Source organism: Leptonotus elevatus, chromosome 21, assembly GCF_054856555.1.
Source record: "Leptonotus elevatus isolate MCC_2025b chromosome 21, RoL_Lele_1.0, whole genome shotgun sequence".
Lineage (NCBI taxonomy): Eukaryota > Metazoa > Chordata > Actinopteri > Syngnathiformes > Syngnathidae > Leptonotus > Leptonotus elevatus.
In genome coordinates, this window is record NC_141259.1 from 4,464,735 (window position 1) to 4,491,748 (window position 27,014).

The window sequence follows — 27,014 nt, forward strand, 5'->3', positions numbered from 1 at the left end:
AATTTGTGTAACCTACTTTAATTTTCCACATCACGTGGACGCAAGCATGACATTATCATTTGTGCGTCACAGTTGAAAACCACAAGGATCACCTTCAGGGGCGTGCAAAGGGTGGGGCCGACAATTGTTCGTGTAAATGATGGGATTTTCGGATTTTTTTGGATCAGTTCAGTTCAGTGGAAAGAGCCGGCTCTTTTTGTCTCTCAAATGGCTCTTTTAACTTTAGCTTTTCTTTTAAATATTTACGATAAATTTGGCATACAGTTTGATGAATGACTTGGTGAACTAAGTATTGCACTCTACTGACTGCAAATAGCAACAATTGTTTATTTTATTGAAAGTTAAAAAGGCTACAAACAATAAATAAGCAACAAAATTAAAACTTCAACCAACAACAATCAAAATAACAATCAAATAACACAAATAGTGAATAGTAATTTAAGTGCAACAGCAGCAGCAAACAAAACAAACATTATAAGCTACTCACTAGGTCCAGGATAAAAGACCTTGTTTTATTTCAAATTGGCATTCAGAAAAACCAAATACTTAAACTCTTCAACTCTCTTCTTCTCTGTTTGTTTTCTCCTCCTCCTGTCTCTCTCTGACTGGCTGAGAGGTGGAGCACGTGCTACGTGTGTAGTAGACTCACTGCATTCCCTTGCCCTTGCCCTTGCCCCCTCCCATTTCTCTTCCCGTCTCTCCTTCTCTGAGCAGCGCAGCCAAACTTCATTTCAGACATGTGAAAAAGAGAGGGCGACATAGGAAGAGAGAGAGAGAGCGAGGGAAAATGACGGAGCCGTTCACTTCAAAGAGCCGGCTCTTTGTACCGGCTCGTTCGCGAACGACCCATCACTAGTTCATGAAAAGGCAACAAACTATATGAGTTAAGGGTTACCCGAATGAAGATAAAGGTGAAAATGCCGCCCGTCTTTGTTTCAATTTACAAAGTTACACTGTGTGAAATCTGGGCCTGTTTAGTTGCAATAAAATCTGTTGTATCATGAATGGCAACAGGTGGAAACACATGCACGTTAATGGTACTACTGTCATCTAGTGGACAAGCACATAATTATTTTACTATCCCAATATGACGAACAAAGATAGATTATTTATTTGTACTACATTTTTTTAACAAATTAAGTGAAATTGGATTATTTCCTGAGCTGCACTTGATGATCTCTCACAGCACAGTCAGTTGGGAATATACATTACTGTCTCTATTTTCACAGTGTGAACTAGTTCATTATTTGTATTTTATTTTATTTTATTATCACACACCTTAGACACATCTGCATAACTTTGTGTCTGTTTCAGCAGTTTTCTTTACATTTCGTTTTTTTACATTTGTTTATTTTATTGTCCATCTTCATATCTGTATCCCGCCTTTTGCCCACAGACAGTTGGGATAGGCTTCAAACCCCTTGTGAGGATAAGCGGCTCATAGAATGGATGGATGATCTACAGTTTTCTCAATAAATTTGCATATCATAGAAAACTTGATTTATTTCATCAGTTCAATTCAAAAAGTGAAACTCATGTTAGAAAGATTCATGAAACATATAGGAAATTAATTTTCACAAGGCAAATTCCAACCTAAGTTATTTTTTTAACAATAATTCTGATTGCTTCTTGTGTAATATTCTATTTTTGAATAGTATTACTGCAGTACTACATTATTGTCATAAATATCAAATTATCTAGAGAATTGCAAATTAACTAATTTTATCCTCATCATTTTTGTAGTCATAAATTTATGATCATCGATCAATATATCTGAGCAAACTTTTCCATTATCTTGTGTCTGTCGAATACTTGCATGTTTGTAGAACAATCACTAGAGGGCGCTCTCTGCCTGAAATTTTAAAATTTTAATAATTCTGTTCTAATTTCAACATCATTTTGGGATTGCTGCTTTGGTTAGGTAGCCATTACCTGATGACTGTCTTGGATGCACACAATTTGACATGGCAAAGCGCCTCACAAAAAGGCCCTGACGAGAAATACATTTCTCTAAATGGTCACATTTAAGTGTCGCAACGCCACTTACGGGAAATAAACTAGAATTGTAACTTTCACTTAGACATATTAGGCAAGAATCTATTCCGGGATTTGTTTTAAAAGTCCCACCCTTATGTCTGTGTGTGACTTTGCCAACTATGTGTATGTTTACTCAATATTAAAAAAATACATTAGCACAAAAATAAATACATTACTTTAACCATATTCACACAAAAATATTTTGCCATGGAATTTCATCATTTATTTGTATCAACAATATTGTTGCAACACATTTTATAAGGTGTCATATCAGAGTTACTTTTAAAGTCTCCAGAAAACTGTCATGAATATAATGCGAATTAAAAAATGCAAATGAAAGCATTTATGCTTGAATAATTCATCTACCGTGCATTCTTGTCGGGACACACCTCCACATACTTTGTCAATGAATCATCATACCATAATCGCCAAAAAGAATCTTGCTGTGTGTGGAACATCAGGAGTGTTTTGGGCGGTCACCGTGGTAACCCTTCGTATTTGGACAGATGTCTTCATTTACTGGGGACCTGAGAACTGTGGCAAAAACACACAAATATTTGTCTTATTATTACTATAATAAGCAGATTGTATATGTACAACAATGTGCGGGTCAAAAGTTTTCATGTTTAATTGTGTACTTTGTATTGTGTTCCCTCTCACCCCTTTCCTGCACTGTAAAACCTGGTAATAAAGTCAAATGATTCAGGGAAACCGAATGTAATGATTCATTTAGGTTGAAAACAGCAACCAGTATCAAAGGAATGTTTGATTTGACTACAATAACCTCTGATTTTTATTGTTCAAGTAACACAATTAAATGAAGGTTAACTTAATTAATTATTACTCAAAATTATTAAAAGTAATATGGTAGATGTGAAGGCTAATTGCTAATAACTCGAACTGAGTAGTGAATTCAGTTGAAAACAAAAGCCGAATTGGAACTTTCCCGTTCAAGTCAGAACATGTCATAGAATATTAATATTTGGATCTGGTTGGTGTGCTGTATATGTGTGAAATGCAAAAATGTGAAAGCTACGCGCACGCTACATTCGAGAGAAAGCCCGGAAAATACTTATGAGGATATATACGGCCAGCTAATGCCTTGATGTTGGCCGACTAATGCCGTCCTAGCATCAGGAATATTTGGCCGGCTAACTCTTTGCTGTTGGCCGGCTAACTCTTTGCTGTTGGCCGGCTAACTCTTTGCTGTTGGCCGGCTAACTCTTTGCTGTTGGCCGGCTAACACTGTCCTAGCATCAGGAATATTTGGCTGGCTAACGCCTCACTATTAACCGACTACTTCCGTCCTAGCACTATTTGGCTGGCTAACTCTTGGCTGTTGGCCGGCTAACGCCGTCCTAGCATCGGGAATATTTTTTCCGCTAACGCCATTTTAGCAACAGGGATATTTACCGAGCTAACGCCTCGCTGTTGGCCAGCTACGGCCAACGGCCTTCAGAGCATGTTGCATTGTCGCGTGCCCTGCTGTTTGTAATAATAGCCTTTTTTATTTGACCATTTATGACTGAAACATTTTTAATTCTTAGCTGCTCATAATGGGAGCTTCTGCAAGCCTCTGGCTAATAATTTTCAGACTGGTTTTGGTATTGAATTTCCCATCAAGTGTGCATTGTGTTCGTGAAGTAGGGAAATATGGGGAAAGATTTGTCTAAAAAATATTCACGCAAATACATTTGTGGTTTTCACGTGTTTTTCAGATCCACAAACATTTTCTTGATTTTCACATGTTTTTCCGATCCACAAATATATCCGCAATTTTCACATGTGCTTTTGAATTTTGTTTGGGCATTTTCCATGACTTTTGCTTGCGAGTTGTCGAAAGTGCGTTTGTGGATCGTTGCGCACGCGCATTTATTTTTAGGACAAACATCACACTGTGTGGAGATATTCACACACACAAGCGCTCAGATATTCACATGTAAGGCCCGTTCCTCCATCGTCCACCGGGAGGCAGTGTTACTTTCTCCATTGAACGGGAATGAGAACGGGAACTGTTTCTCGTTTCAAATTGGACATTGAAAAACAGAGATCGAGTCTTTATCTGACCTTCCATTATGTGGTTATCTTGCACAAGTCGAAACAAAATGCGACCTTAGTTTTGTATCCCTCGAGCTTGTTTTGCTTTTATTCGAAAGACACTCTTCTACGCCAAAGAAGAAGAGTGTCTTTTGAATGTCGAGTGAAGCTAAAACAATTTCGAGGGAAACAAATTAAGGTCGCATTTTGTCTCCCGACTTTTGTCAAATTAACACATAATAGAGGATCAGATAACGGCTCTATTTCCATTTTTAAATTTCCAATTTTAAACGAGAAACGGGAGACGACTCGTTCCTCTGGCCGCTGCACTGACCTGTATATATTGCTGAATAGCCGACAGGCTAAGACTTTTGAAGCCACGAGGCCGCCGTATTCCTCCTCCCAAGAAACGTTTCTCCGCATACGATCCTATACATTTACAGTATCGCAATGGGAGAACATTTGAGACAGTACTTAGTAGAAACAGCATTATTTATGATGTTTTAAATTTGTTAAACATAAACAAGAGGACTTCAGACATTATAAAACTTGCCTTAAATACATGTATAAATTATATTCTTAATGTCGTTTACAGGAAGAAACTTGTATATTTTCTTTATTAAAAAATTATAACCGTAATTCAACAAAGGATCTAATATTGGGGTCTAATGAACTGAGCGATAAAAGAAAAAGGGGTCTTCAAAGCAGCACATACCGCCACAAGCCACAGTTATATAAAGATCAGTGGGCCGCTGCTGCTTTAGTGGCGTAGAAGAAGAACATTTAACAGCAGAAGAAGAGTGTCTTTCAAGTGAAAGCAAAACAAGCTCAACGGAAACAAACTAAGGTCGCATTTTGTTTCACGACTTGTGCAAAATAAACATATAATGGAAGGTCAGGTAAAGACTCGATTTCTGTTTTCCAATGTCCAATTTTAAACGAGAAACAGAAACGGTTTGTTCCCGTTCAATGGCGACAGTAACACTGCCTCCCCGTGGACGGCGGAGGAAGACACATGTGAATACCTGAGAGCTTGTGTGTGTGTGTGTGTGTGTGTGAATATCTCGAACCAACGTGATGTTTGGCTCAAAAATAAATGCGTTTGCGGGACAATCCCCAGACGCACTTTCGACAACTCGCAAGCAAAACTCATGGAAAATGCACACACAAAATAAAAAAAGCCATGTGGAAATCGCGGATATATTTGTGCATCTGAAAAACACGTGAAAATCACGAATGCATTTGTGGATCTCAAAATCACATGTTAAAATCACAAATTTATTTGTGTGAATATTTTTTAGATAAATCTCACCCCATAGAGAAAATGTAGTTTTATTTTTTTTGATTAGAGATAACAAGGAGGATTAAATTCAGAATGATCAAACTGGCCTTTTTTCACACATACATTTATTATTTGGAAATGATTGACCCTATTCTCCATATATTGCAGTTTGGCAGGCTTACGAGGATATTCCCATTTGAAATCGGGACCTGCTGGTACTAATGGTTTAAAATAAAGGAAAATGGCATGGCATGTGTAACTTGCACATTTGTAAAGGAACTATTAATCAAGTATGCCTTCATCCAAGCAACGTCTTTTTCAGGGAAGTCCCTGCTTATTTCAGCAAGATTATGCCAAGCCACATCCTGCATGTGTTACAACAGTGTTTCTTTGTAGTAAAACTAAGACCACAAATACTAGACTGGTCATCCAGGGTGGTGCATTATCAAACACAAAATATGGCTAGTATTAGCATTCTGTTTTAATTTATATTTTACACAATGTCCAAACTTCTATGGAATTGGGGTTTGTAGTTTTCCCTGATGAGATTGTCTGGTGTTCACATTTCTGTTAGTGGTCAATCACATACCACCACTGTTGTTATTAGTGTACAAATAGGCCTGCATTCAGTATGTGAACGATGGTAGCTTGCAGTAAATTATGTAAAATTATGTTTAAGTGGCTCACTTTCAAAATTCAATACTTTATGTCAGGGGTCACAAACTCACTGTCTGGGCCGCATCACCAATAATAAAAATTTAAAAAAGGTTCAAGTAACTAATACATTTTCTCAATCTTTAAAGGGGAAGTTACCCTAAATTATTTCTTGACAATATGTTATATGAGACCTCACTAGTCCAGACATGACATTCTGATTAATATTACATTTGTGTAATATGAGTGATGCAGCAAAATACAGCCGTTTTTATCCATCTCAGGGGGCGGCCATTTTGCCACTTGTTGTTGACTGAAGATGACATCACAGTTGCTCAGGGCTCAACCAACAACCAATCACAGCTCACCTGTTTTCTCAAACTGAGTTGTGGTTGTTACCTGAGACGTTGAGCAACTGTGATGTCATTATCACTGAACAGCAAGTGGCAAAATGGTCACCTTTGCATATTGATAAAAACTGCTATATCTTAACTGATATTCCTCTAACGCAATATTAAGCAGAGACTAGTGGGGCTGCATAGAACATATTGACAATAAATGTTTTTAATAATAACAGTTCAGAACTAATTGTTTTTTCATGGTACTTTGAGCACTGCAACTTTTGCTGTGCATTCCAAGACATGTGGGGGGTGCCCCATTCTATCTCCTGTTTTTCTTAAAATCGGCTGTTCTCGTAGCCAACCTTTTGCGACAGGTTTTGAAATAGACATGATTGGGACTGGGTGATAGCCACTGATCTGAATATATGACTGGATAGCCGATAGGCCAAGACTTTTGAAGTTGTGAAGCCGCCATATTGCTCCTCCCAATAAACCTATACATGTACAGTATCTAAATTGGAGACTAATTGAGACAGTACTAGTAGAAACAGCATGATTTATGGTGTTTTAAATTTGTTAAACATAAACAAGAGGACTTCAGACATTTTAGAACTTGTCTTAAATACATGTATAAATTATATGCTTAATGATGTTTACTGGAGGAAACTTGCATATTTGTTATTAAATAATTATAACTGTAATTCAACAAAAGATGCCTCAGCCAAATCTACATTGTAATATTAAGGACTGACTGAGCGATAAAAGAAAAAGGGGGTCTTCAAAGCAGCACTTACCGGCCACTTGTTAATTAATTAATTAATTTATTTATTTACTCGTTAAAAAATAATAAAAAATAGTGACCACCCTGCCACAAACCCCCACCCCCGCCCTTATGCTAACTGCCTACAAGCTGTATATGTCTCATCTGTAGGTATACTGTGTAGTTTATACAGTAGTCTGCTCGTGAGGTGGGAGGAGCAAGATGGCCGCCCTGTGACTTCGACAGCTTGCACGGGCGTGTATGGGCTATTGGCTATCCAGTCATATACAGAGGTGGGTAGTAACGAGTTACATTTACTTTGTTACTTTTACTTGAGTAACTTTTGGGGGGGGAATACTTCTAAGAGTAGTTTTACCACACAATACTTTTTACTTTTACTTGAGTAGATGTGTGCAAAAGAAGCGCTACTCTTACTCCGCTACATTGGGCCACACTAGAGTCGTTACCCAATTCATACATTAGATTTAACGTGTTTTCACGTAAGCACTCGCTTGACTGACTGTGTGGGAGCATTTCCGCGGACACTAGTGATGTGACGTTCATGAGCGAATCGAGTCTTTTGAACGGCTCTTCAATGTGAGAGCCGTTCAACCACCTAATCAAACGTTTGGTCAGTACGACAAACATTTAATGAAGGGCAGAAGACTCACGAGTTGTAAAAACTAAATGTGTGTGGTGGTGTGCTGTGTTGACATCACCACACACTTTAACGTCATTCATAATCAGAACAGTAGCCTACGTGGGCTAATTTGAAGTAACTCTTCGAGAAGGTGGCCAACGTCCCCACCTTGTCTGTGTGATGGTCTCGGCATTTGCACAGACTGTGAAATATGAGAACAAATTGGAAGCCGCAGTGACCACGGAAGTAAAAGTTACAAAACCACTGTTTGTCGCGTGTGGCGTAGACAGGACATGAGGAATAATTAAAAGGAAAAAAAGGGGGGGCATGAGGAATTAAAACACACACACGCTCACAAGATGTCCATGCGCGGTGCAGCCACAGGAACCCACCTTTGGAGGAGGTAAACCGACATGTATGGAGTCTGTGGGCCGCATCTCAAATCTCACACGGACAAGACTGCGCATCTAAACATCGTAAATAACTCCAACATAAGCCGCGGTGATTATGAATGAAGAATGACCAATGGTAAGTCGGTCAGACAACTCACCGAAGATTTTAAAGCCGAATTGTCACAGCCGCTTCCGTCCCTCCGGTGCGACCGCCTGATCCTCTCAAGTCGATCACAACAATGGGATTGCCTTGTATAAAACTTCCCATTTGTTAGTCAGAAGGAAAGTGAAATTAAAATCGGGACTTTACGTTTACGGGAATAGGTAGAGTATTTCCTAAAAGTGGCTTTTTAAAGTCTTGTTTTGATTCAAACTTCTACCAATCCTATCTGCACTATGCATGCTAGCCTGCATGACATTGTTACTCATCGTCATAGACGCTATTGTGGAATATTTTGGAAGTGTCAATAAATGCATGTTTCACTAAGAGGTGAATTTACTGGCTTGGGTGCAGCTAGTAGCAAGTTGCAAAAAGACAACTAGTTTTGGCACTGTCACGGTATTCTATTGCACTTTTCTGTGTTCTCTTTAATAATGTGATTATTATTGTAATTTCAGGTGGCATTTTTATTTATTTATATACAATATAAAAAACAACATCGGCCTACTCTAGTTATTATCTTGAATTATCAAGATAATAACTAGAGTAGGCCGATGTTGCTTTTTCCAGGGACGATACGATTATCAGTAATCAAGGAGATTGATAACCAATATTTAGAGCTGATATTCATTTTAAATGTATATATATATCGGCATCAACATTTAAAAGAAATACAAATACCAACTCTTAATGTTGTTAAAATGTCTTAAAGTATACGTTTATTGAACACATTTTCGGATTTGCAAAATGTTGTTGTTGTGGTTTTAAATAGCCAATAGACATCTTTGTTATAAAATTAAAACGTTTAGGGAAGTCCTGCAGGATCACCAGTGAATGAAAACTTAACTCAGTAAATATCATAGAGTCCCTATAGTTTTCTACAGTAAATATTTTTGTTAAAATTTTTAAAATAATTTAAGAGTTACACTTCCATGTATCTTTTGTTTTCATTTATATTAAACACACACAGAAAAGTGCAGTGAGTTCCCAGGGTCAGCAGCATTTCTTACAAAATTAACTGAAAATGTAAATAGTTCCCTGAGGTTAACACAGTTTTAAATGCATCTTTTATCGGCCGTCAGATTTTTTAAAAAGGCCGATACATATTCGTCAGGGCCCATAATCGGTCTATCCCTATTAACAACTCATCATTATTTATAAAGCACTTTAAAACAACCATTGCTGCATCCAAACTGCTGCACATAGAGTAAAAAAACAGTCATGCAATAACAAAGACAGGCAAAACAAAAACTGATAACACAAAATACATATCATAATAAATAAATAAGACCTTTGCTTAAGAAGTGCAGTCCACATGTCAGCATCATTGTTTTCGTGAAACATGAAGTGATAAAGCCACTGACTTGTTTGCGTTTTTGTTGTAACCTGATTTACGACTGATCGGTTTCTGCCACATGTGGCTGTAATTGTTTAGTAAATTAGCAACAGAAAAAGAAATTGTCTTTCATGTTAATTCATGGTTCACCTGCCTTTTAATGCATTTTTACCCGGCTTGATAAAAATGTTTTCTTGTATTTCCCACAAGCATCTTCTGCGCATCACTCTCCTGCTTCTTCTGCGTCTACCTCTGGCCTCGAGCTGCAGCAGCCAAAAGCCTCTTGCAGATCTCAAAGAGGATTACAGAGATATCTTAGAAACGGACCTCAACGACACAGTGAGTAAAAACAGTGTCTAAGACATATGCAGTTATTACATTCATGTGTCATGAACATTATTATATCAACACATTTAAGTGTTTAATTAACTAACTTGTGTTTTCATAATAAGAAAGAAAGAATTGCTACCCTGCAGAAAAACGCGTCCTGCACTGAGGACACACAAAGGGTGCAAACCTGCACGCCAACAAACACAGTGAGTCAGTTGTTCGGTAGCAGTCACAGAAAATACACATTAGTCATCATAATTGTATCATTGAAATCAACCAAAAAGGTGAGGAGGGGCGTTCTATACTGTAGCTACCATCCTAAATTGAGATCATCCTGACTTGGATTTATGTTCATGTTACAAACTACTTTTTGTACATTTGTGTTTTGCAGGATTTTGTCAGCATCATACACAATTTAACCTGCCACATGTGGAATATAAGACTCAACCACACAGAGGACCTGGTCACATCTGTCCTAGACTCAATAGAGTGCACTTGTTCTTTGAAACCAGTAAGTCCAGATGCATTATTTTTTTTTTTACTTCAAACATAAATATGTTATATAATATATGCGGTATTAAACAAAGTGACTCTGCTAGAAGGTTGTTTGTTCATCGGCGCTTGCTTGCTTGTAAAAAGCACACAAAGGAATGCCAGTGCCACGCTGAAACTAAAACGATAGTAAAAGTACTTTTAAAAAAAAAAGTTACAAGAAAAAAGTCACAGTATTTCAAAAATAAAGTCAAGAAAATTAAGTCTGTTTCTCGAAAACTCATTGTTACGAGAATAGTGGTAATATTACAGGAATCCTTTAACTCATTTGTTCTCAAAAATGTATGTACTATGTTCTATTTTAAAAGTTGTAAGTGACCCAAAGACGTATTTATATGTTTTTAATGTGTGTTTTTATTTTATTTAATTTTTTTATGCTAGAGCATACAGAAGGCTTTGATGCAGCCTCTCAACTGTATAAAATGGTTGAAGCAATGGTAGTTATTACAAAACCGGCCTGAAGGTGGCAGCAGAGCAAAAGAGATCAACCAGGGCCATGTTGAAAACAAGCTGATTTACCCACAGTTCCAAGCAGATTTGTGAATAATGATGAAACTTAGCTATATTCTAATGCTAATTGCTGCAAAACTGAAACAGATAACAGACGGAAGAAGAGACTCTAATCTTTCTTTTGGTAGGTACCATGTTTTTATAGAATATAAAAAACAATATTCTGTGACCCTTGCAAAATCAGTCAAAATCCAGTAAAACAGCCGGGAGTGAAGGGGGTTGCTTCAGTGAAAATGGCTGCGAGTGAATGAATTAAGTAAAAATATGACAAAGAAGAAAGCCAAAGTGTATCGACCACAAACCAGCATCGCTGTGCTTAAAAATTAATGTGTTTTTTGTGACTACTAAGAGACTTATTTAACGCTCATATAAAACATATTTGAAATGCCAGAAACAAATATTTGCAATAAATATTCAGCAATGAGATTATGGTGCTTCTGAGTGATTTAAAAAGTAAACCCCCCAATTTAAAAAAAAATAATGTTTAATGTATCTAAACTAGATTAATATTGTGTTTGTGGGATTTGTGTTAGGCAGCAAAATCTAAAATGGCCGCCCACTAAAATGGATAAGGGGTGAATTATGCTGTCTAACTTATATATCCCACAAACGCAATAATAATCAGAATATCATGTTTAGGCTAGTGGGGAAACATGAAACATATCATCGTCAAGAACATTTTTGGGTTGACTTCTTCTTTAAGGGATAACTTGTCAGTCACAAGTTTGGGCTTGCTGTCCTGAGGTTTAAACAAATTTTTTTCGCAGATTCAGTACATTCTGAACATCATGCATTTTATTTGTTTTTTGACTTAACAAGAAATTATCAGCGGGATTTTTCTGTAATTTGATAACATTTATATGCTTCTTCCCCTTACACTTCCAATTCCATCACTTTAAGCGAACATTTTCTCTCCCAAATTTTGTAAGTTGTGTTTAAAAAAAAAAAAAAACTTGAGGGATGGCGCCTGGACAAATATAGTAGCCACTGAATTTAATCAAACTTTGAGCCTTGAAATTAGGACAAAATATAGACAAAAAGAGTTTTTGCTGTGGTCAGACTTGATGATCGATGACTCTGGTGAAATTGAAAAGATACACAAGCATCTTGTGTTTGTCTGTTTTCTAGAGTGGAGAACACAAAGTGAGGTCAAAGAGGAGGAGGACAGCAATGGCAGAAAATCACAAGAGAAAAATCAACAGGGAGACCAAAAAACTTTGCAAAGTTACTGCAATCTTATCTAGCATGACTAGGTGCTATTGGATGCTGAACTCACTGTTAGAAAACACCTGATAGCAGTGCCCCGCTTGGGTTCTTTTGTGAATCCTTCCGTACTCCCTTCCGTTTGGGTTACAAAAGAAGAAGCTCCCACTTCATTTAAGCTAACCTGCCAAGTGGCATTTTCTCTTTTCCGTTTGGTTCTTTTTGGCTCGTGTCTCACGACTGACTTTTCCGATATGCTTGCAAGCCGTACAGCCAATTCAGTGGAACGTCCAAACGCCGAGCAGATGGAGTTGTTTTATGATTCAAAATGGCTCCATGTCGAACACAAGCTAACTTGCTCAGTAAAGTATGAAACTACATTGTAATATACTGTACTGTAAGTGATAAAACAAGAAGCTTAACATTGACAGAAGGTGCTTACAGAAGGTAAACTACTTGTATTATTTAAGCTTATTTTCGAGTTTCTTCTTCTTTTCCTTTCGGCACAGCGAATCAGTTGCCTCCAGCTAACCCTGTCCTCTGCATCCTACTTTCATTTCCTCTTTAACTACATCCATAAACCTCTTCTTTGGTGTTCCTCTAGACTTTCTGCCTGGCATTTGGAAACTCAGCATCCTTCTGCCAATATACTGACTATCTCTCCTCTGGACATGTCCAAACCATCTCAGTCTGACCTCTCTGACTTTATCTCCAAAGCCTCTAACATGTGATGTCCCTCTGATGTACTCATTCCTGATTCTATCCATCCTGTTCACTCCCAAAGAGAACTCTCAGCATCTTTATCTCTGCCTCCTGTCTTTTCCTCAGTGGCACTGTCTCCAGACCAAACAACATCACTGGTCTCACCACAGTTTTATAAACCTTTTTATTTTTATTTTAGCTGAAACTCTTCTATCACACCTGACACTTTTCTCCACCCGTTCCAGCCTGCCTGCACACGCTTCTTCACGTCCACACTCTCCATTGCTCTGGACTGATGACCCTACATACTTAAACTCCTTCACCTTCTTGGTCTCTTCTCCCTGTAACCTCACTCTTCCACTTGGGTCCCTCCCATTCACACACAGATACTCCATCTTGCTACGGCTAACTTTCATTCCCCTCCTTTCTAGAGCAAACCTCCACACCTCTAGCTTCTCCCCACCTGTTCCCTGCTCTCACTACAGATCACAATGTCATCTGCAAACATCATAGTCCATGGAGATTCCTGTCTAACCTCGTCTGTCAACCTGTCCATTACCATAGCGAACAAGAAGGGACTCAGAGCTGATCCCTGATGTAGTCCAACCTCCACTTTGAACTCCTCCATCACACTTACAGTCCTCATACATGTCCTGCACCACTTGAACATACTTCTCTACCATTCCAGACTTCCTCATACAAAACCACAGTTCCTCTCTGGGCAATCTGTCGTAAGCTTTCTCCAGATCTACAAAGACAAAATGCAGCTCCTTCTGACCTTCTCTGTACTTCTCTATCAACATCCTCAAAGCTAATACTGCATCTATGGTACTCTTTTTTTGGGGGGGCGGCTCACAAATGTTCACCTCTGCCCCCAGTCTAGCTTCAACTACTCTTTCCCATAGCTTCATTGTGTGGCTTATTAGCTTTATTCCTCTGTAGTTGCCACAACTCTGCACGTCTCCCTTGTTCTTAAAAATGGACACCAGCACACTTCTCCTCCATTCCTCAGGCATCTTCTCACTATCTAAGATCCTGTTGAGCAACTCAGTCAGAAATTCTACTGCTACCTCTCCTAGACACTTCCATACCTCCACAGGTATAGCATCAGGACCAAGTGCCTTTCCACACTTCATCCTATTCAATGCCCTTCTCACTTCATCCTTACTAATCTAATTGTACTAATCTAAGTTTATTTTCGAGTTTACACTCATCTATTGCTGCTAAGGCAGTAAAATTAAGGCAGTCGGGCAATTTTACTTTCGCTTTCAATCCAAACAACCAGCCCTGTTTTATCAGTTGGATTATGTTTCCTAATCTTTACTAACAAAAGTCCAATGGCACAGATAAACAGATAGATTTGTAATGAATAAATCATTGTCTGACAAGTTATGGGAAATTGGATAATTCCCCGTCACGCCACTCTTGTTGGGAATGAATCACAGGATTAGATGACACAGCAGATCACTCGCTGCGTATGATTGATGTTTTAAAAGCTTATTTTGCCACAGATGGCTGAGTTCAAATTCAGACCTGACGCTGTTCAGGGTCAGCAACAAGATGTTCTCGTGTTTGATGTCTTTAATGGCTTCCGTGATCTAGCTTGGAAGGTTCAATTGTCACATATGTTGGGAGAACTAAATTTGCCATTTGTTTTGAGTACAAGAAGCACATGTAAGCATTTAATGTATATATCCCATTTATAATGAAAATATATTTATAATAAAAACACAATGGATTTTGATTCTTTTGTTATCTTCAATGAACACACTCACATAGTTGTTTGCATTTGTTTACTCAACATTTATTTATTCATGGCGGCCATATCAGTAATTTTGTGCCTTTGACTACAGCCTAATTGTAATGCGAGCAGCAGAGTTTTAAAGTATGCATGTTACATCAGACCCTATGCAAGAGGTTAATGTGTCAAAAAGAACATGATTGACGGCGCCAGTGTTATCATTACACACATTAGGTCAATATTGATTTGCACTTAATCGCAGTGTTCTAAATACGTACCAAGGTTTTGAACGTGATCTTGAGAGAAATTAGTACAATTAAGAGATTTTTCAGCATAGTGTGTCTACCATTTCGGGAGTGTGCTCTTGCATAAGTGCAGTGACACACATTACTGGTAAATACTTCAATGGAAACAGTATAGTCATTTACTTCTATATTAAATTCTGAGTTGAATTTTTTTTGGGCCAATGAAAGGAAAGTGCAATACATCTTGGTACAGATGAGAAAAATCACCCAGTAAAAATGAGCGTAAATAAAGACATAATAGTTTTAAAAATAATAATAAAAAAAGGGAAAAGGAATGCAATGGGCTTACAAAGGATGCTACAGTGTTTTTGAAATATTCACATTAAAAGTCAAAAGGGGCTTGGTATAAGCAGCTTTATCATGAATTAAAAAAAAAAAAAAAAAGTACCACGCACACTTTTTTCAGTGGGCAATCATATTGCACTTATTGATGGGAACAAATTCTCCTATGATGAAATGGGGAAGCAGTTACCAACATGCTTGACTGAGGATTGAGCTACAGCGGAAATGATGCCCGTCTCGTTCATGATTCAGCCCACACTTGACATTTTACATGTTCTCCAAACATTCCTTCACATAAGCCTCCCCCTCACTTTGCAGCAAGTTATCTTGTGTCAAGAAGGGGGAGCTTGAGGACCCAAATGCGGGAAGACAGGGCAAGGAGGCAGAGGTTCGATCAAAAAAAAAAGATTTTAATTTCTTCAAAACAAAAGGAGAGATCTAAATTGCACGGAAAAACATAACATGGAGAAAACAACAAGGCAAAACGGGCAGCATGACATGGGGGGAAAATCCAGGCAAAAACGGACAGCATCACAGGGGGAAATACAACAATGACCCGACACAGACAGAGGGGAGGCAGCAGACTAAATACACAGACTAACGACACAACAAGACACACCTGGGGCAAGACACAAGTGGCTGAGGGCACTGATTGGATCACACGAGGAAGGGCAGGATCACACTTAAACAAGACCAAGGGAGACACACAAGGAAAACAGAACCCAAAACATGACAGAACCCCTCCCTCAAGGGACGGCTCCCAGACGTCCCTAACACAAAAAGGTCCAAAAACAAGGCGGGCGGAGGGGGGCCCGGAAGCGGGAACCTGGCACACCCATCAAGGCCAGTCCGGAGGGCGTCCCGGACGCCAGACGAGGGGAGCCCGGCGGCGCCGGTCCGGAGGGCGCCCCGGACGCCACACTGGAGCAAAGGGCGACCACAACGTGCGCCGCCAGACAGGGAGAAGACGGCAGTGGGACGTGCACCTCTTTGGTCCGGGGTCTTGAGGCTGCCGTGGCACGGGGTCTTGAGGCGGCAGACCTGGCACGGGGTCTTGAGGCGGCAGACCTGGCACGGGGTCTTGAGGATGCCGTGGAGGCGGCAGACCTGGCACGGGGTCTTGGGGCTGCCGTGGAGGCGGCAGACCTGGCACGGGGTCTTGGGGCTGCCGTGGAGGCGGCAGACCTGGCACGGGGTCTTGGGGCTGCCGTGGAGGCGGCAGACGTGGCTCGGGGACTTGGAACTGCGGCGGCAGACGTGGCTCGGGGACTTGGAACTGCGGCGGCAGACGTGGTTCGGGGAGTTGAAGGTGCGACAGACGTGGTTCGGGGAGTTGGGGCTGGTGACTCCGAGCGCCACCAGCTGAAGCCCAACGACGCCCGACTCCCTCAATCAAGGACGACAGCAGGTCCAATTGGGCGGCCATGGCGTGCTGGAGCTCCTCATGGCGTGACAGGCGCGCCTCCTGATTCCACATCTTGGCTTTCAGCGCTCCCGCTGGGTCCTTCTCTGGTCGGGTCATTCTGTCAAGAAGGGGGAGCTTGAGGACCCAAATGCGGGAAGACAGGGCAAGGAGGCAGAGGTTCGATCAAAAAAAAAGATTTTAATTTCTTCAAAACAAAAGGCGAGATCTAAATTGCACGGAAAAACATAACATGGAGAAAACAACAAGGCAAAACGGGCAGCATGACATGGGGGGAAAATCCAGGCAAAAACGGACAGCATCACAGGGGGAAATACAACAATGACCCGACACAGACAGAGGGGAGGCAGCAGACTAAATACACAGACTAACGACACAACAAGACACACCTGGGGCAAGACACAAGTGGCTGAGGGCACTGATTGGATCACACGAGGAAGGGCAGGATCACACTTAAACAAGACCAAGGGAGACACACAAGGAAAACAAAACCCAAAACATGACATCTTGTCAACTGTAATGTTTTAAATGATAGCCACGATTATTGCTATAACTGCAGTACAGTTAATTTCGTGAGCTGTTTACAATGTTGGCCATTTTGTCATCACAAATCAATTACTTATAATTGCCACAGAGTTTCTTCAAGCAAGACTTGGCAGCTAGGCTGTAGCTGGCATCTGACGCTGTTTAAGTAACCACCAGAGGCGGGCATTCCATCAACAATCTGTCAGATGGACGCCCATTTTATTGACGATTAATGATTGATGAGAAATGTAGAAAAAATTGTAGGACTAAGTATTGCCGGAAGTGGGTTTTCGTTTGTCAATGTAATCAGTGCTAACTGATCATTTTGATGATAGTTTAGCATTTAGCTTAGGCCATCACGGCAATCCCGCCTTTTGTTTACGCTATGAATTGGTCAATTTGTACTGTGGTCCAATGTAGATTAAGTCCACACGATTATAAAATCCAGCAGCAAAGTTACAAAGTAAGTAAGTTAAAAAGGAAAAGGCTCGGTCTTTCATCATCCATATTTGACATTAGTGCTTAGTTTGTTTATTTGATATCAGGTATGTTAGATAGCTAAGGGTCCTTCGGTGCACCATTATAGGTCAGGCAGGTTATTGAACAGCTGGTCCTAAAAAAGGTGGTTTAGTCTGTTGGCCATGTGTGGCGGTTGACAGTTCCGACCGTGTGCACTCAGGCAATTATTATTTTTTTAATCGTAATTAATCACATGATTTCAATAGTTAACAATTAATCAAAATTTTGGTTAATTTTATTTCTGTTCTAAATGTCCAATAAAATGTCCAATAAGTTTTTTCTATGTTTTCATACTCTTGTTAACATAAAAGTGAAAAAAAAGTTAAACTAATCAAAATATGGCTGCATCTTTTAGTCATTGATACAGTAATTTCATAATAATATGTACATAAAATTGAGCTAAAATCAAAAAGATGCACTGTGGTGTAAACAAAAAACCTGTGATATTAATTTGTGTTGGTCATTTTTCTGCCACTAGATGGCATAATTGCATTTGTAAGACGGTGACAGTTGCATTTTTCTTTTCATATTAAGAGCTATCTAATCTTTAACATGAAGTAACTTGTGAAATTCTGCATTTTTTAAATTGTAAAATACAACTTGACTGGAATTCCCCCAGTACAGGCTTTCCATGTAAGGGTCAGTCATTAATTGCACGTTTGAAAAAAAATAGTGGCGTTAAAGAAACTTTAAATTAATGCACTACATTTGACACCCCTAACAGTAACAAACAATGTGAGTGGACTGAGAGCTTAAAGCTGCATTGTTCCTCTTTTGACTTGATTGCTCGTGTGGATGACAGCTTGAGGTGCTCCAATGTAATCATAAATAAGTACTAACAGATCTGTACATCATTGATTGAATGCCCATTTTAATGACTGACAAATGACTTGTTGATGGATGCCCACTTTGAATGACGGAAACATTGACGCACACCCTTTTCGCTGAGGAATGACGAATGACGGACTGACTATTACAATGTGGTGTTGTTCGACAACAAAATCTAAAAAATATATGTTACTTTTGTACACAGATAAAATGTATGTACCCATCTCGAAATGGGAGACAGACCTGTCTATAGCTCCGGAATCTGACTTTTGGATTCGAGTTTGTGAAAATGTATTTAAAATGTCAAAACACACAAGTTGACAACTTATCCAACATAAAATTATTCATAGAACATATATTACTCAATATATAATGAAGAAAATGGGACTCTCAGACACCAACATTTATCTCTAGTGTTCACAAAACACTGCAGACACTTATTTTCATGCTTTATGTTTATGCACTCCGGTTATGTATTTCTGGACTAAAGTCTTAGAAAAACTTTCCGCTATCTTGGACTGTAGGATACCTTTATCTCCAAGCTTGTGTTTGCTAGGTGACCTAACAACTGACTTACCACGCAAACAATTTCAATCTACACTCGTAGCCCTTACTATCGCTAAAAAAACCGATTATTTTTAACTGGAAAAATAAAACTCTGAATATCGACCAATGGTATAACCTAGTCATAAATCACATTTTAATGGAAAAAAATCTCTGCTTCGCATAAAAAACAAATATCAAAATTTACATAAACATGGTCTACGTACGTAGAATCTTTTCATCTAAATCTGGTAACTTGATTCTGCCCGTTAGCGAGAGCCACCACATCGCTATAACTTACATTGCTGCTTCTGTGTTTGGCATTTTGTAACTAATGGTTGTGTTTTTATAGTCAGAAACCTAGTTGCTGCCAGCAGAATCAAGAAGACCACATCAAATGACACCTTACAGTCACCAATTCCTCAAGACTCACTTCTAATGGGCACTAAGGGTTAATATTCGAAATCACTGCATGCTTGTTGGTTAACTTTCTAAGTGCTGTACCCCCTGGCCAGGCGTGGGCGGCTATGCCCCTCTGTTGGCTGCTGGGTCCTGGCCGTTTCCTGGGTCTCTTGGGGGGTGCTCTCTTGGTGTCTGGGGCGGGCTGTGGGCCGGTGGGGTGCCTGCCGTGCCCCGTTCTGCTACGTTGGGTTTGGGGCGCGGGCCGTGTCGGGGTAGGGGGCGCTCCGAGGTTTGCTCTATGGTCAGTGGCCCACACGGGGCTGATGTCTGTGGATCTCACTTCATTTATCCTTCCTTCAGTCTTTCCTTTGGTCTCTTGGGGTCTCCCTAATTTGTTGGAATTTAGATGTTTCTGGGGTTGGTGAAACATTCTGGTTTAGGTGGGTAGTAGATTGTGTCTGGTCAGTGCTGGATTTCACTTATCTTTCTTTTCTTTGATTCTTCCTCGGGTCTCCTGACAACTTTCACGACTAGCGGGATTCTGAAGTATTCGGTTTAGGGTATGGAATTTTTAATAGGTTTCAGGTGAATTAATGAGCACAAACTCACACACACACGCACATTTTCACGCACACCCACACAAAAGACAGAGCAATGATGATGACATGTTGAATCGGTAAGATTACCGAATGAACAATACTGAGCTCTCTCAAAAAATAAATATAAATAAAATGTGGTTCGACTTGAAATATTGACGGATTGATGACAGAATGTTTCATTGACACGCCCACCTCTGGTCACCACAAGTCTCCAAAAACACCACAACAAGCTGCTAGATTTGTTGCTAGTCACCTTTTTTGCATGCTAGTGGGGTCTGAAAAGTTGCTATATATAAGTTAAGTTATCAACACTAGTTTAGTAACTAGTTTAGTTTATAGTAACATGGCTCCGACTGTTAGAGTTAGTGGTGTAAAATCCCAACATCAAAACACAGCCATCATATTTCTCCCAAACTTGAGCTAATGTGGTTCCAATTGTCGATACAGACTTTGGGACTCAAAGGACGTGAGAACATGAACAACATAAATTGAAAGCCCAAGCAATAAAAAAAACAAAAAAAAAACAGTATTGACATACTCATTTCCAATAGTCCCTGCATCTCAGATACACAATCTTCTCATGCCACACTCGCAGCAAAATTTTGCAGATTTGATGGGGTACATGCTCCCACATGAGTGACAAAACTTGTTCTTGATTTCACCATTGCCCACATCGTTACTGCCATCCATGTCATCCCTGAGAAATTGAACAAAACAACATGAGAAACAACTTCAATTGACTTGATTAGATTAGATTACTGAACATCTTTTTTTTTTTGTATTAAACATGCTGTAACCATGTTGTAGCTTTTGCCAAATGCATTTAGATTGTCACATCAGACTTTTCACACTACTACTTTTCAAAACAAAATTTCCAATAGGAAATAATGTAAAACGAAGTATTTTGTTTCACAGTTAAAAAAAATCATTTTGTATAATAAAACTAAAACAAATTAAATTAGTCACCCTTTGAAAATAGCTGATACACATATTGGAGTGTGTTATGGTCTTTTTGACAAAACCGGAATACAGAACTGCAGAGTAATATTACCATTTAATGACATTTTATAATTGTTGATGATAAAAAATCTCCATAAAATCCAAACTTTCATAAAGCATCTTTATCTAGGCGAAAGTAAAACCTTTTCTCAACCAGAAATCAGTGTGCTCTCTCGTTTTACCATATTTAAAGTTTTATTCAGAAATTTCAGACGTTTGGGGAAATGCCTAAAATAAGTAGAATACAATACAACCTTGGTTTATATTGCAAGTCCATAATGTTTAAATGTATAGTTTTTAGATTGTTTGACCTTGTGTAATTTCAAACTGTAATTAATGTATAAAGCAAGACATGAGTGAGTGAGCGTGAGAGACAAAGAGAGTGAGAGAGACAGAGAGAGAAAACGTTTCGAGCAGACTGAATATTCCATTTTAAAAAGAAATATAAAATTAATATTTTTAAGAAGTATTGGGAAGAGGAAGGGCTTGACAATGAGTTGAAATACTAGTTATATTATTATTATTATTATTATTATTATTATTATTGCCATTTTGGAGTGTAGTATTCCTCATTAATAAAAAAAAAAAATAGTATTAACTATATTATAGTTAAATCTAATAGCATACTGTAACAGTTTAATAGCATACTGAGCTTAACATATGATTGGTATATATGGAATTGTAATGCCTGTAATAACTTTTGATATAATATTATATTTTACATTATGGTATATGAAAGTGTTTTTATTTTATTTTATTTTATTTTGAGATTAAAGGGGTAGGAGGGGAAAAGTTTATGTTTGTTCCTACTGCTTTTCAAACATGCACTGCATGTATAAGCGGATAAAGTATTACTAACAATTGGGTTGACCATTGTTTTTACTTTGCCGTTTTTTAAATATTTTTGTATATAGTATTTGTATTTTTGTGTTCAGTGTTGTTTTTCTTTTCTCACAAGGTTACTTAGATTTTATACACGTTTGACTTAATAATAACACAAATAATAAAAAGTATTGTATAATCTAGCAGCGTGGTGTGTAATTATGATGTTTGCTTAGTAAAATGTGTGTGTGTAATGAACACAATCATTAATTACATTGATCATATTGCCCTGAGCTGTCACTTTTCATTTTGGCACAACTTCCATATGACAACAAAACAAAACCACCCACGCGCGTGCACACACATTTGTCTTCACGCTAACTAATCTTTTAGATTAGTTAGCGTGAAGATTTCAGTATGGGAGACATTTTTGTCTTAAATTTAATGAGAATTTGTTTCTTTTCAGATTGGAAGCAGGAATTTTGCTTAAGAAAAAAAAACTTCTGATTGAAACATGTCAATACCCTACCGAACCACAAGAGGTCAGGATAGTCTAGCACAAGCTTTTTTCCCCCTCATTCCAGCTTTTATTTTTTTATTCTAACTTTCTTCTGGGAGTTGGCTCACCTCCTTATGCAAGTGTCTTCTAGTTTCTTCTTGTTGAGTTGTCCTCTTCCTGTTGTAGTGTTTCTCACACTACCATATCCAGAGCCCGCTGCTCGGTTCTTCATTCCCACACTGAAATACAAGTAGTACAAGAACTGATGATTATGTATTCTAACGCATTTGTCTGTGTGCACTCACGCAGAAGCCGGGCTCGTGATCCCAGATGTGTTTGTCCTCGTTGAAGTTGCAGAAGAGGCCTTCATGGAAGGCACTCCTAGAACAGGAAGAACATGTTGACTACGGTAAATGGAACTTCTTGTGCTGCTCTGGCTCATGACATAACCGGCGGTGCTGAATGTGAAAGTGCTTTCAAATGTAAAAATACACAAATCTTGCTGCGTGCGTTACCAGTAGGCTGGGCAAGGCCTGATCTCGCAGGCAGACGGGAGGAGGCCGAAGGGATGGTTGACGCTGCAGAGTTGACCTTCTTGACAAGAGGAGGTGGCTTGTACTGATGACAAAGAATGGTGCATTGAAAAGTCTGATACTAGAACTAGTGTTGTTCCGATAACGTTTTTTGGCTCCCGATACCGATTCCGATACCTAAGTTGTTTTTTTTCTCAACATGAAAAAGCTGTCCTGCCGTTGGTTCAGAGCATTTAAGGGCCAATAGGATATCTTAGCTCGGCATGCAGTGAACATGTCACACATCAGTGAATGTCGAGCATGAGCAGGACACAAGATGCTGCATCCAAAGTCCTATATTAGCGTTAGAATTCATGGTATCGGCATGTTACTTGTAAGTATTCACCGATACCGATACCACTGTTTTAATGCAGTATCGCGGCCTCTGCCGATACCAGTATCGGTATAGGAACAACACCAATTAGAACCACAGTAAAGTGATATTCCCGAAAGAGTGGTGGCGGTGTTTATTTACTGCATCAGGGTAGTGTTTTGTTTAAATTCTATTTATTTATTTATTGAATTTTTATTTCTTTATTTATTTGTTTACAAAAATCAAATGTCTCCTGTCAAAATGGAAGATTACAGTAACATTTATGGCCCATGTTAAGATTTCAAGCATTATTATTACCAAACAAATCTGTGACCAATGTTCTATAATAGCCAACAAAAATACCATAGGGTATATACACACAGCTTTTAATTAAATACCTTTAAATATATATATATACATATATACATATATATATATATATATATATATATATATAAATATATATTTTTTTTTTTAATAACTTCAATAAGTTTTATTTCATTGACTACATTTTTAAACCCCAAAGGACACCCTGAAAGACCAACACTGGTGTTTACATGTTGAAAAACATCTTGATGATGAACTGAAGCTATGTACTTTCTTATCAGGGTTTAAGGAAAAACTATTATTGCCTAAAGTGCCATAAACATAATGTAAAATATTAAGAAGCTTTGGTGTCTGTGCAATGATTATTTGCTTTGTTTTGTTGTATTTTTATGTGACTTCATGTGAATGTATAGGACTATGTTTTGAATTATGTTTAAAATGTGTCTTATTGTTTGAGAATATTACATTATGTTATATAGGGGTAGGAGTAAAAAAAGTGTATACTTCTTTCTACTCATTTTTTTCAAACGTGTGTAGGTTATATTTTTGTTTTATGATTTTGAATATCTTTGAGTAGATTTTTTTTCTTCTTTTTTATATATATGCGTGTGTTTGAAAAATACAATTCATTCATTCATTGAAAAATAAAAAAATACCTGTGCCCGAGCAGGCATTTTCTTGACTTCTGCCAACTTGCTTTTGTTACCCATCCTGGAAGCTTGATCCCGACAGAATTTAATGTGTCCTTGAGCGGAAGTTTCGTTGAACCTCCGCTGACAATATGGACACTGGATTAGGTCTTAAAAAGAGATTGAGAGAAAATGCGCATGTCAATTTTCATGGCAATCCAAATCTACAAGATTCAATAAATGTTGTGACCATGTTTTCTCTTTAAATGTCCCGTGCCACACCTTTTTCTTTTTACTTTTTTTGTTGTTGTTGTTTTTACATAATCTTGGAAGCCTTTTTATATTGGTTTGCAAGATTATTTGAATTGCAAATGCCCAGGATGCCCTTTTTCAAGCTATACTAGTTGGTCCAAAAGACATGGTAGATTCATATTAAATATGTAAATAAGGTTTGCTCTGATTGGTAGTTGGCCTACTTACAGGCACTTTATTTATAAGGAAGATTTTTTTTCTTTTCCTTTTTTTCCTTGTGTAGGGATGTTGGATACATAAAAAAACAATGACATAACAAAAGGAAGACCTATATATCGCAATATAGCATTTTTTTCTTAAAATCGCATGAAATTTATGTCAATTTTCTGTTCCTCGAATTCAGGGTTTCTGCAGGTATCAGCAAATCTAACTTTTTAAATGTAATTTTTAAAGCAATTTATAAGTAATGCCCATGTCATACTGCACGCATACACACACACACACACACACACACAGACACACACATTTTTGTATATACTGATTATATACTGTGGCTGTCAGTTGATGACAATTTTTATTCGTAATTAATCGCATGATTTACATAGTTAACTCACGATAAATCGCACATTATATCTGTTATAAATGTACAATAAAATGTCGTTTTCAAGTTTTCCATATGCTTGTTAATATCAAAGTGGATACATATGGTCACCGAATACAAATGTGGTTGTATCTTTCAATTCATTGATTCAGTAATTTCATAGTAAGTAATTCATAAACTTAAGTTAAAAAGATATACTAAACAGTCATAAAAGGAGTGTGAAACACTGAGTCACAGATTTGTGTTGAGGTAATTTTCTGCCAGGTGGCATTAGTGTTTCATGTTGGACATTGGTGACAAGAACGGTACATTTTTCTTTTCAAATTCAAAGAAATTATATTGTATACATCAATTGTTTTAAAGTTGTAATGCCTCCAGACATTGTATTTAATGATTTTAACGCCATTTAAGCAAAATCCATTTAATGATGTAATATTTTCAATGACCCGCGGAAACCCTGTAATTTCCAATTTCTAGTTCTTGATCGTAAAACCAAACAAGATGGCGGCCGATACTGGCATCGGCCACTGTCGTGAGTATGTCGATGTTAAACATTGAAAAGGTTCAAATTTAAAATTTAAAAATTAATGTCAAATGTTTTCAAAAACAAATGAGAGATTCTTATTAAATGTCATCTCGCCCAGCCCCAGTTACCGGTAGTTTCAAGTGTTCCAAATATGACTTGCCTGGGTCGTACATAGGAGGAGGAGGCGGGGGCAAAGGTCTGCCTTCTTTCATGGCCTTCATGCTGGCCTTGGACGCCTTGATGGCCGCGAGGAAGTCGTCATGCTTTTTGCGCCAGTTGGATGGCTTCTTTGGGGGCTCAGCCTGGCAGGAGGAAACATTCTTAACATCATTTGGCCATTTCACTGGGCACATAATGTACATGTGGGCGAGATGATCAGCAACACACAGTCCTTGACAACTCTGAACTGAACTTTTAACATTTTGAATTCATGCAATGAAAGGTTAGGGTAAGTGTAAAGCAGTTGCAGATGGAGGGAGACCGTCTTAAAACACTGTTAGGACGTATGCTACAGCTTGGAGAGTGATTGTTATCTAAAATAAAATAAATTAAATCAACTTACTTTCTGAGAAGATGATGAACTTTGTGACTGAAATATAAAGTAGTTGTATTTGTTGCAAATGTGTAAACCAAACAAAGGAATAAGTTCAAGGTTAAATGGACATTTTACACCCTATATTGTTCAAACACTGACAACACGTGTTGCCATGGAAGAAAGGCTAATTCAAACAAGGACTCACAAGCAGAATTTTGTTCAAGGATGCTTTGACAGGACAGTGGAAATCAAACCTGAAATATTTGAGTCCAGAAAAAGACTCAAGCCACCCCCTCATTGTGTGATCTTACCTTTGGTTTTAGGGGTTTGAGTGTCGGGATGTCTGTGCCAGCTGCTCTTTGCCTACTGGAATCAAAAACCTTCCTCCGTTTGGATGCAGACTTTTGGCAGATTTTGGCATGCTTCTCCTGGAGAAACAGAAAAAACGTTTCCCAGCAACCACGCCGAATACCACATAACTGCAACTCCCTGAACAAGTTCTGCATTAAAATGGTCTGGGTTTAGGAATGTTAGCAGCAGTGTTGACTTTACCAGGACTTTAGGGAAGAACATTCTTTTACAGGTGTTACATTGAGATAGCTCGCCAACAGGAAGGGGTTCCCCATCTGGGAAAAAAACAAAAATAAAATAGTGTCATCATATGTCATAGCACAATAGCAATATTTGTTTTACTCAGTTGAAATCAGATTGAAATCAAAGGCCACTGGGTTCTCGTGATTTGCATTTGGACAATATGTTGGGTGGAAAAAACAGTAGCCTACACTTCTAAATTGACTTTTCAATGGCTTTCAGGACCTGAGCTGTCACTGTCAGCC

The 27,014-nt window shown here is 38.4% G+C and overlaps 2 protein-coding genes and 1 long non-coding RNA gene across 8 annotated transcripts; 1 reads left to right on the forward strand and 2 right to left on the reverse strand.

Moving 5' to 3' along the window:
- Positions 1–2,252: 2,252 nt before the first annotated feature.
- LOC147155602 (uncharacterized) lies at positions 2,253–8,417 on the reverse strand. The gene is made up of 3 exons (XR_015092153.1): positions 8,302–8,417; positions 4,409–4,503; positions 2,253–2,571 (listed from the first exon to the last, which is right to left on the reverse strand). It is a non-coding gene; the product is annotated as an uncharacterized LOC147155602 (long non-coding RNA).
- LOC147155603 (uncharacterized) lies at positions 8,003–14,670 on the forward strand. Of its 3 annotated transcripts, none has more exons than XM_086066362.1 (5): positions 8,003–8,279; positions 9,850–9,978; positions 10,092–10,175; positions 10,361–10,480; positions 12,160–14,670. In XM_086066362.1, the coding sequence occupies exons 1-5, from the start codon at positions 8,277–8,279 to the stop codon at positions 12,322–12,324; spliced, it is 501 nt and encodes a 166-aa protein (XP_085922488.1). In that variant the 5' UTR covers positions 8,003–8,276; the 3' UTR covers positions 12,325–14,670. The 3 variants fall into 3 exon arrangements, with proteins under 3 accessions (XP_085922488.1, XP_085922490.1, XP_085922489.1); XM_086066364.1 differs by having other exon boundaries at positions 10,096–10,175; XM_086066363.1 differs by having other exon boundaries at positions 10,116–10,175.
- Positions 14,671–16,648: 1,978 nt separating this feature from the next.
- On the reverse strand, positions 16,649–26,799 carry zc2hc1a (zinc finger, C2HC-type containing 1A). 4 transcript variants are annotated; one of them, XM_086066360.1, is made up of 10 exons: positions 26,731–26,799; positions 26,490–26,606; positions 26,206–26,232; positions 25,804–25,945; positions 24,292–24,434; positions 22,939–23,041; positions 22,729–22,804; positions 22,552–22,662; positions 20,642–20,800; positions 16,649–16,787 (listed from the first exon to the last, which is right to left on the reverse strand). In XM_086066360.1, exons 1-9 carry the CDS (start codon positions 26,749–26,751, stop codon positions 20,665–20,667), a joined length of 876 nt encoding a protein of 291 aa, XP_085922486.1. In that variant the 5' UTR covers positions 26,752–26,799; the 3' UTR covers positions 16,649–16,787; positions 20,642–20,664. The 4 variants fall into 4 exon arrangements, with proteins under 4 accessions (XP_085922486.1, XP_085922485.1, XP_085922487.1 ...); XM_086066359.1 differs by having other exon boundaries at positions 16,673–16,804; XM_086066358.1 differs by lacking the exon at positions 16,649–16,787 and having other exon boundaries at positions 16,798–20,800.
- Positions 26,800–27,014: the final 215 nt, after the last annotated feature.

Excerpts from the sequence above, each read along its gene's own strand:
- zc2hc1a (XM_086066360.1), bottom strand. The coding sequence starts at position 26,751 with ATGTTCTTCCCTAAAGTCCTG. Across the intron at positions 26,607-26,730 it reads TGTTCTTCCCTAAAGTCCTG|GAGAAGCATGCCAAAATCTG; the intron begins GTAAAGTCAACA and ends CTGTTTCTCCAG. Across the intron at positions 26,233-26,489 it reads TCAAACCCCTAAAACCAAAG|TCACAAAGTTCATCATCTTC; the intron begins GTAAGATCACAC and ends TTTATATTTCAG.
- LOC147155603 (XM_086066364.1), top strand. Across the intron at positions 9,979-10,095 it reads AAACGGACCTCAACGACACA|AAAGAATTGCTACCCTGCAG; the intron begins GTGAGTAAAAAC and ends ATAATAAGAAAG. Across the intron at positions 10,481-12,159 it reads GCACTTGTTCTTTGAAACCA|AGTGGAGAACACAAAGTGAG; the intron begins GTAAGTCCAGAT and ends TCTGTTTTCTAG.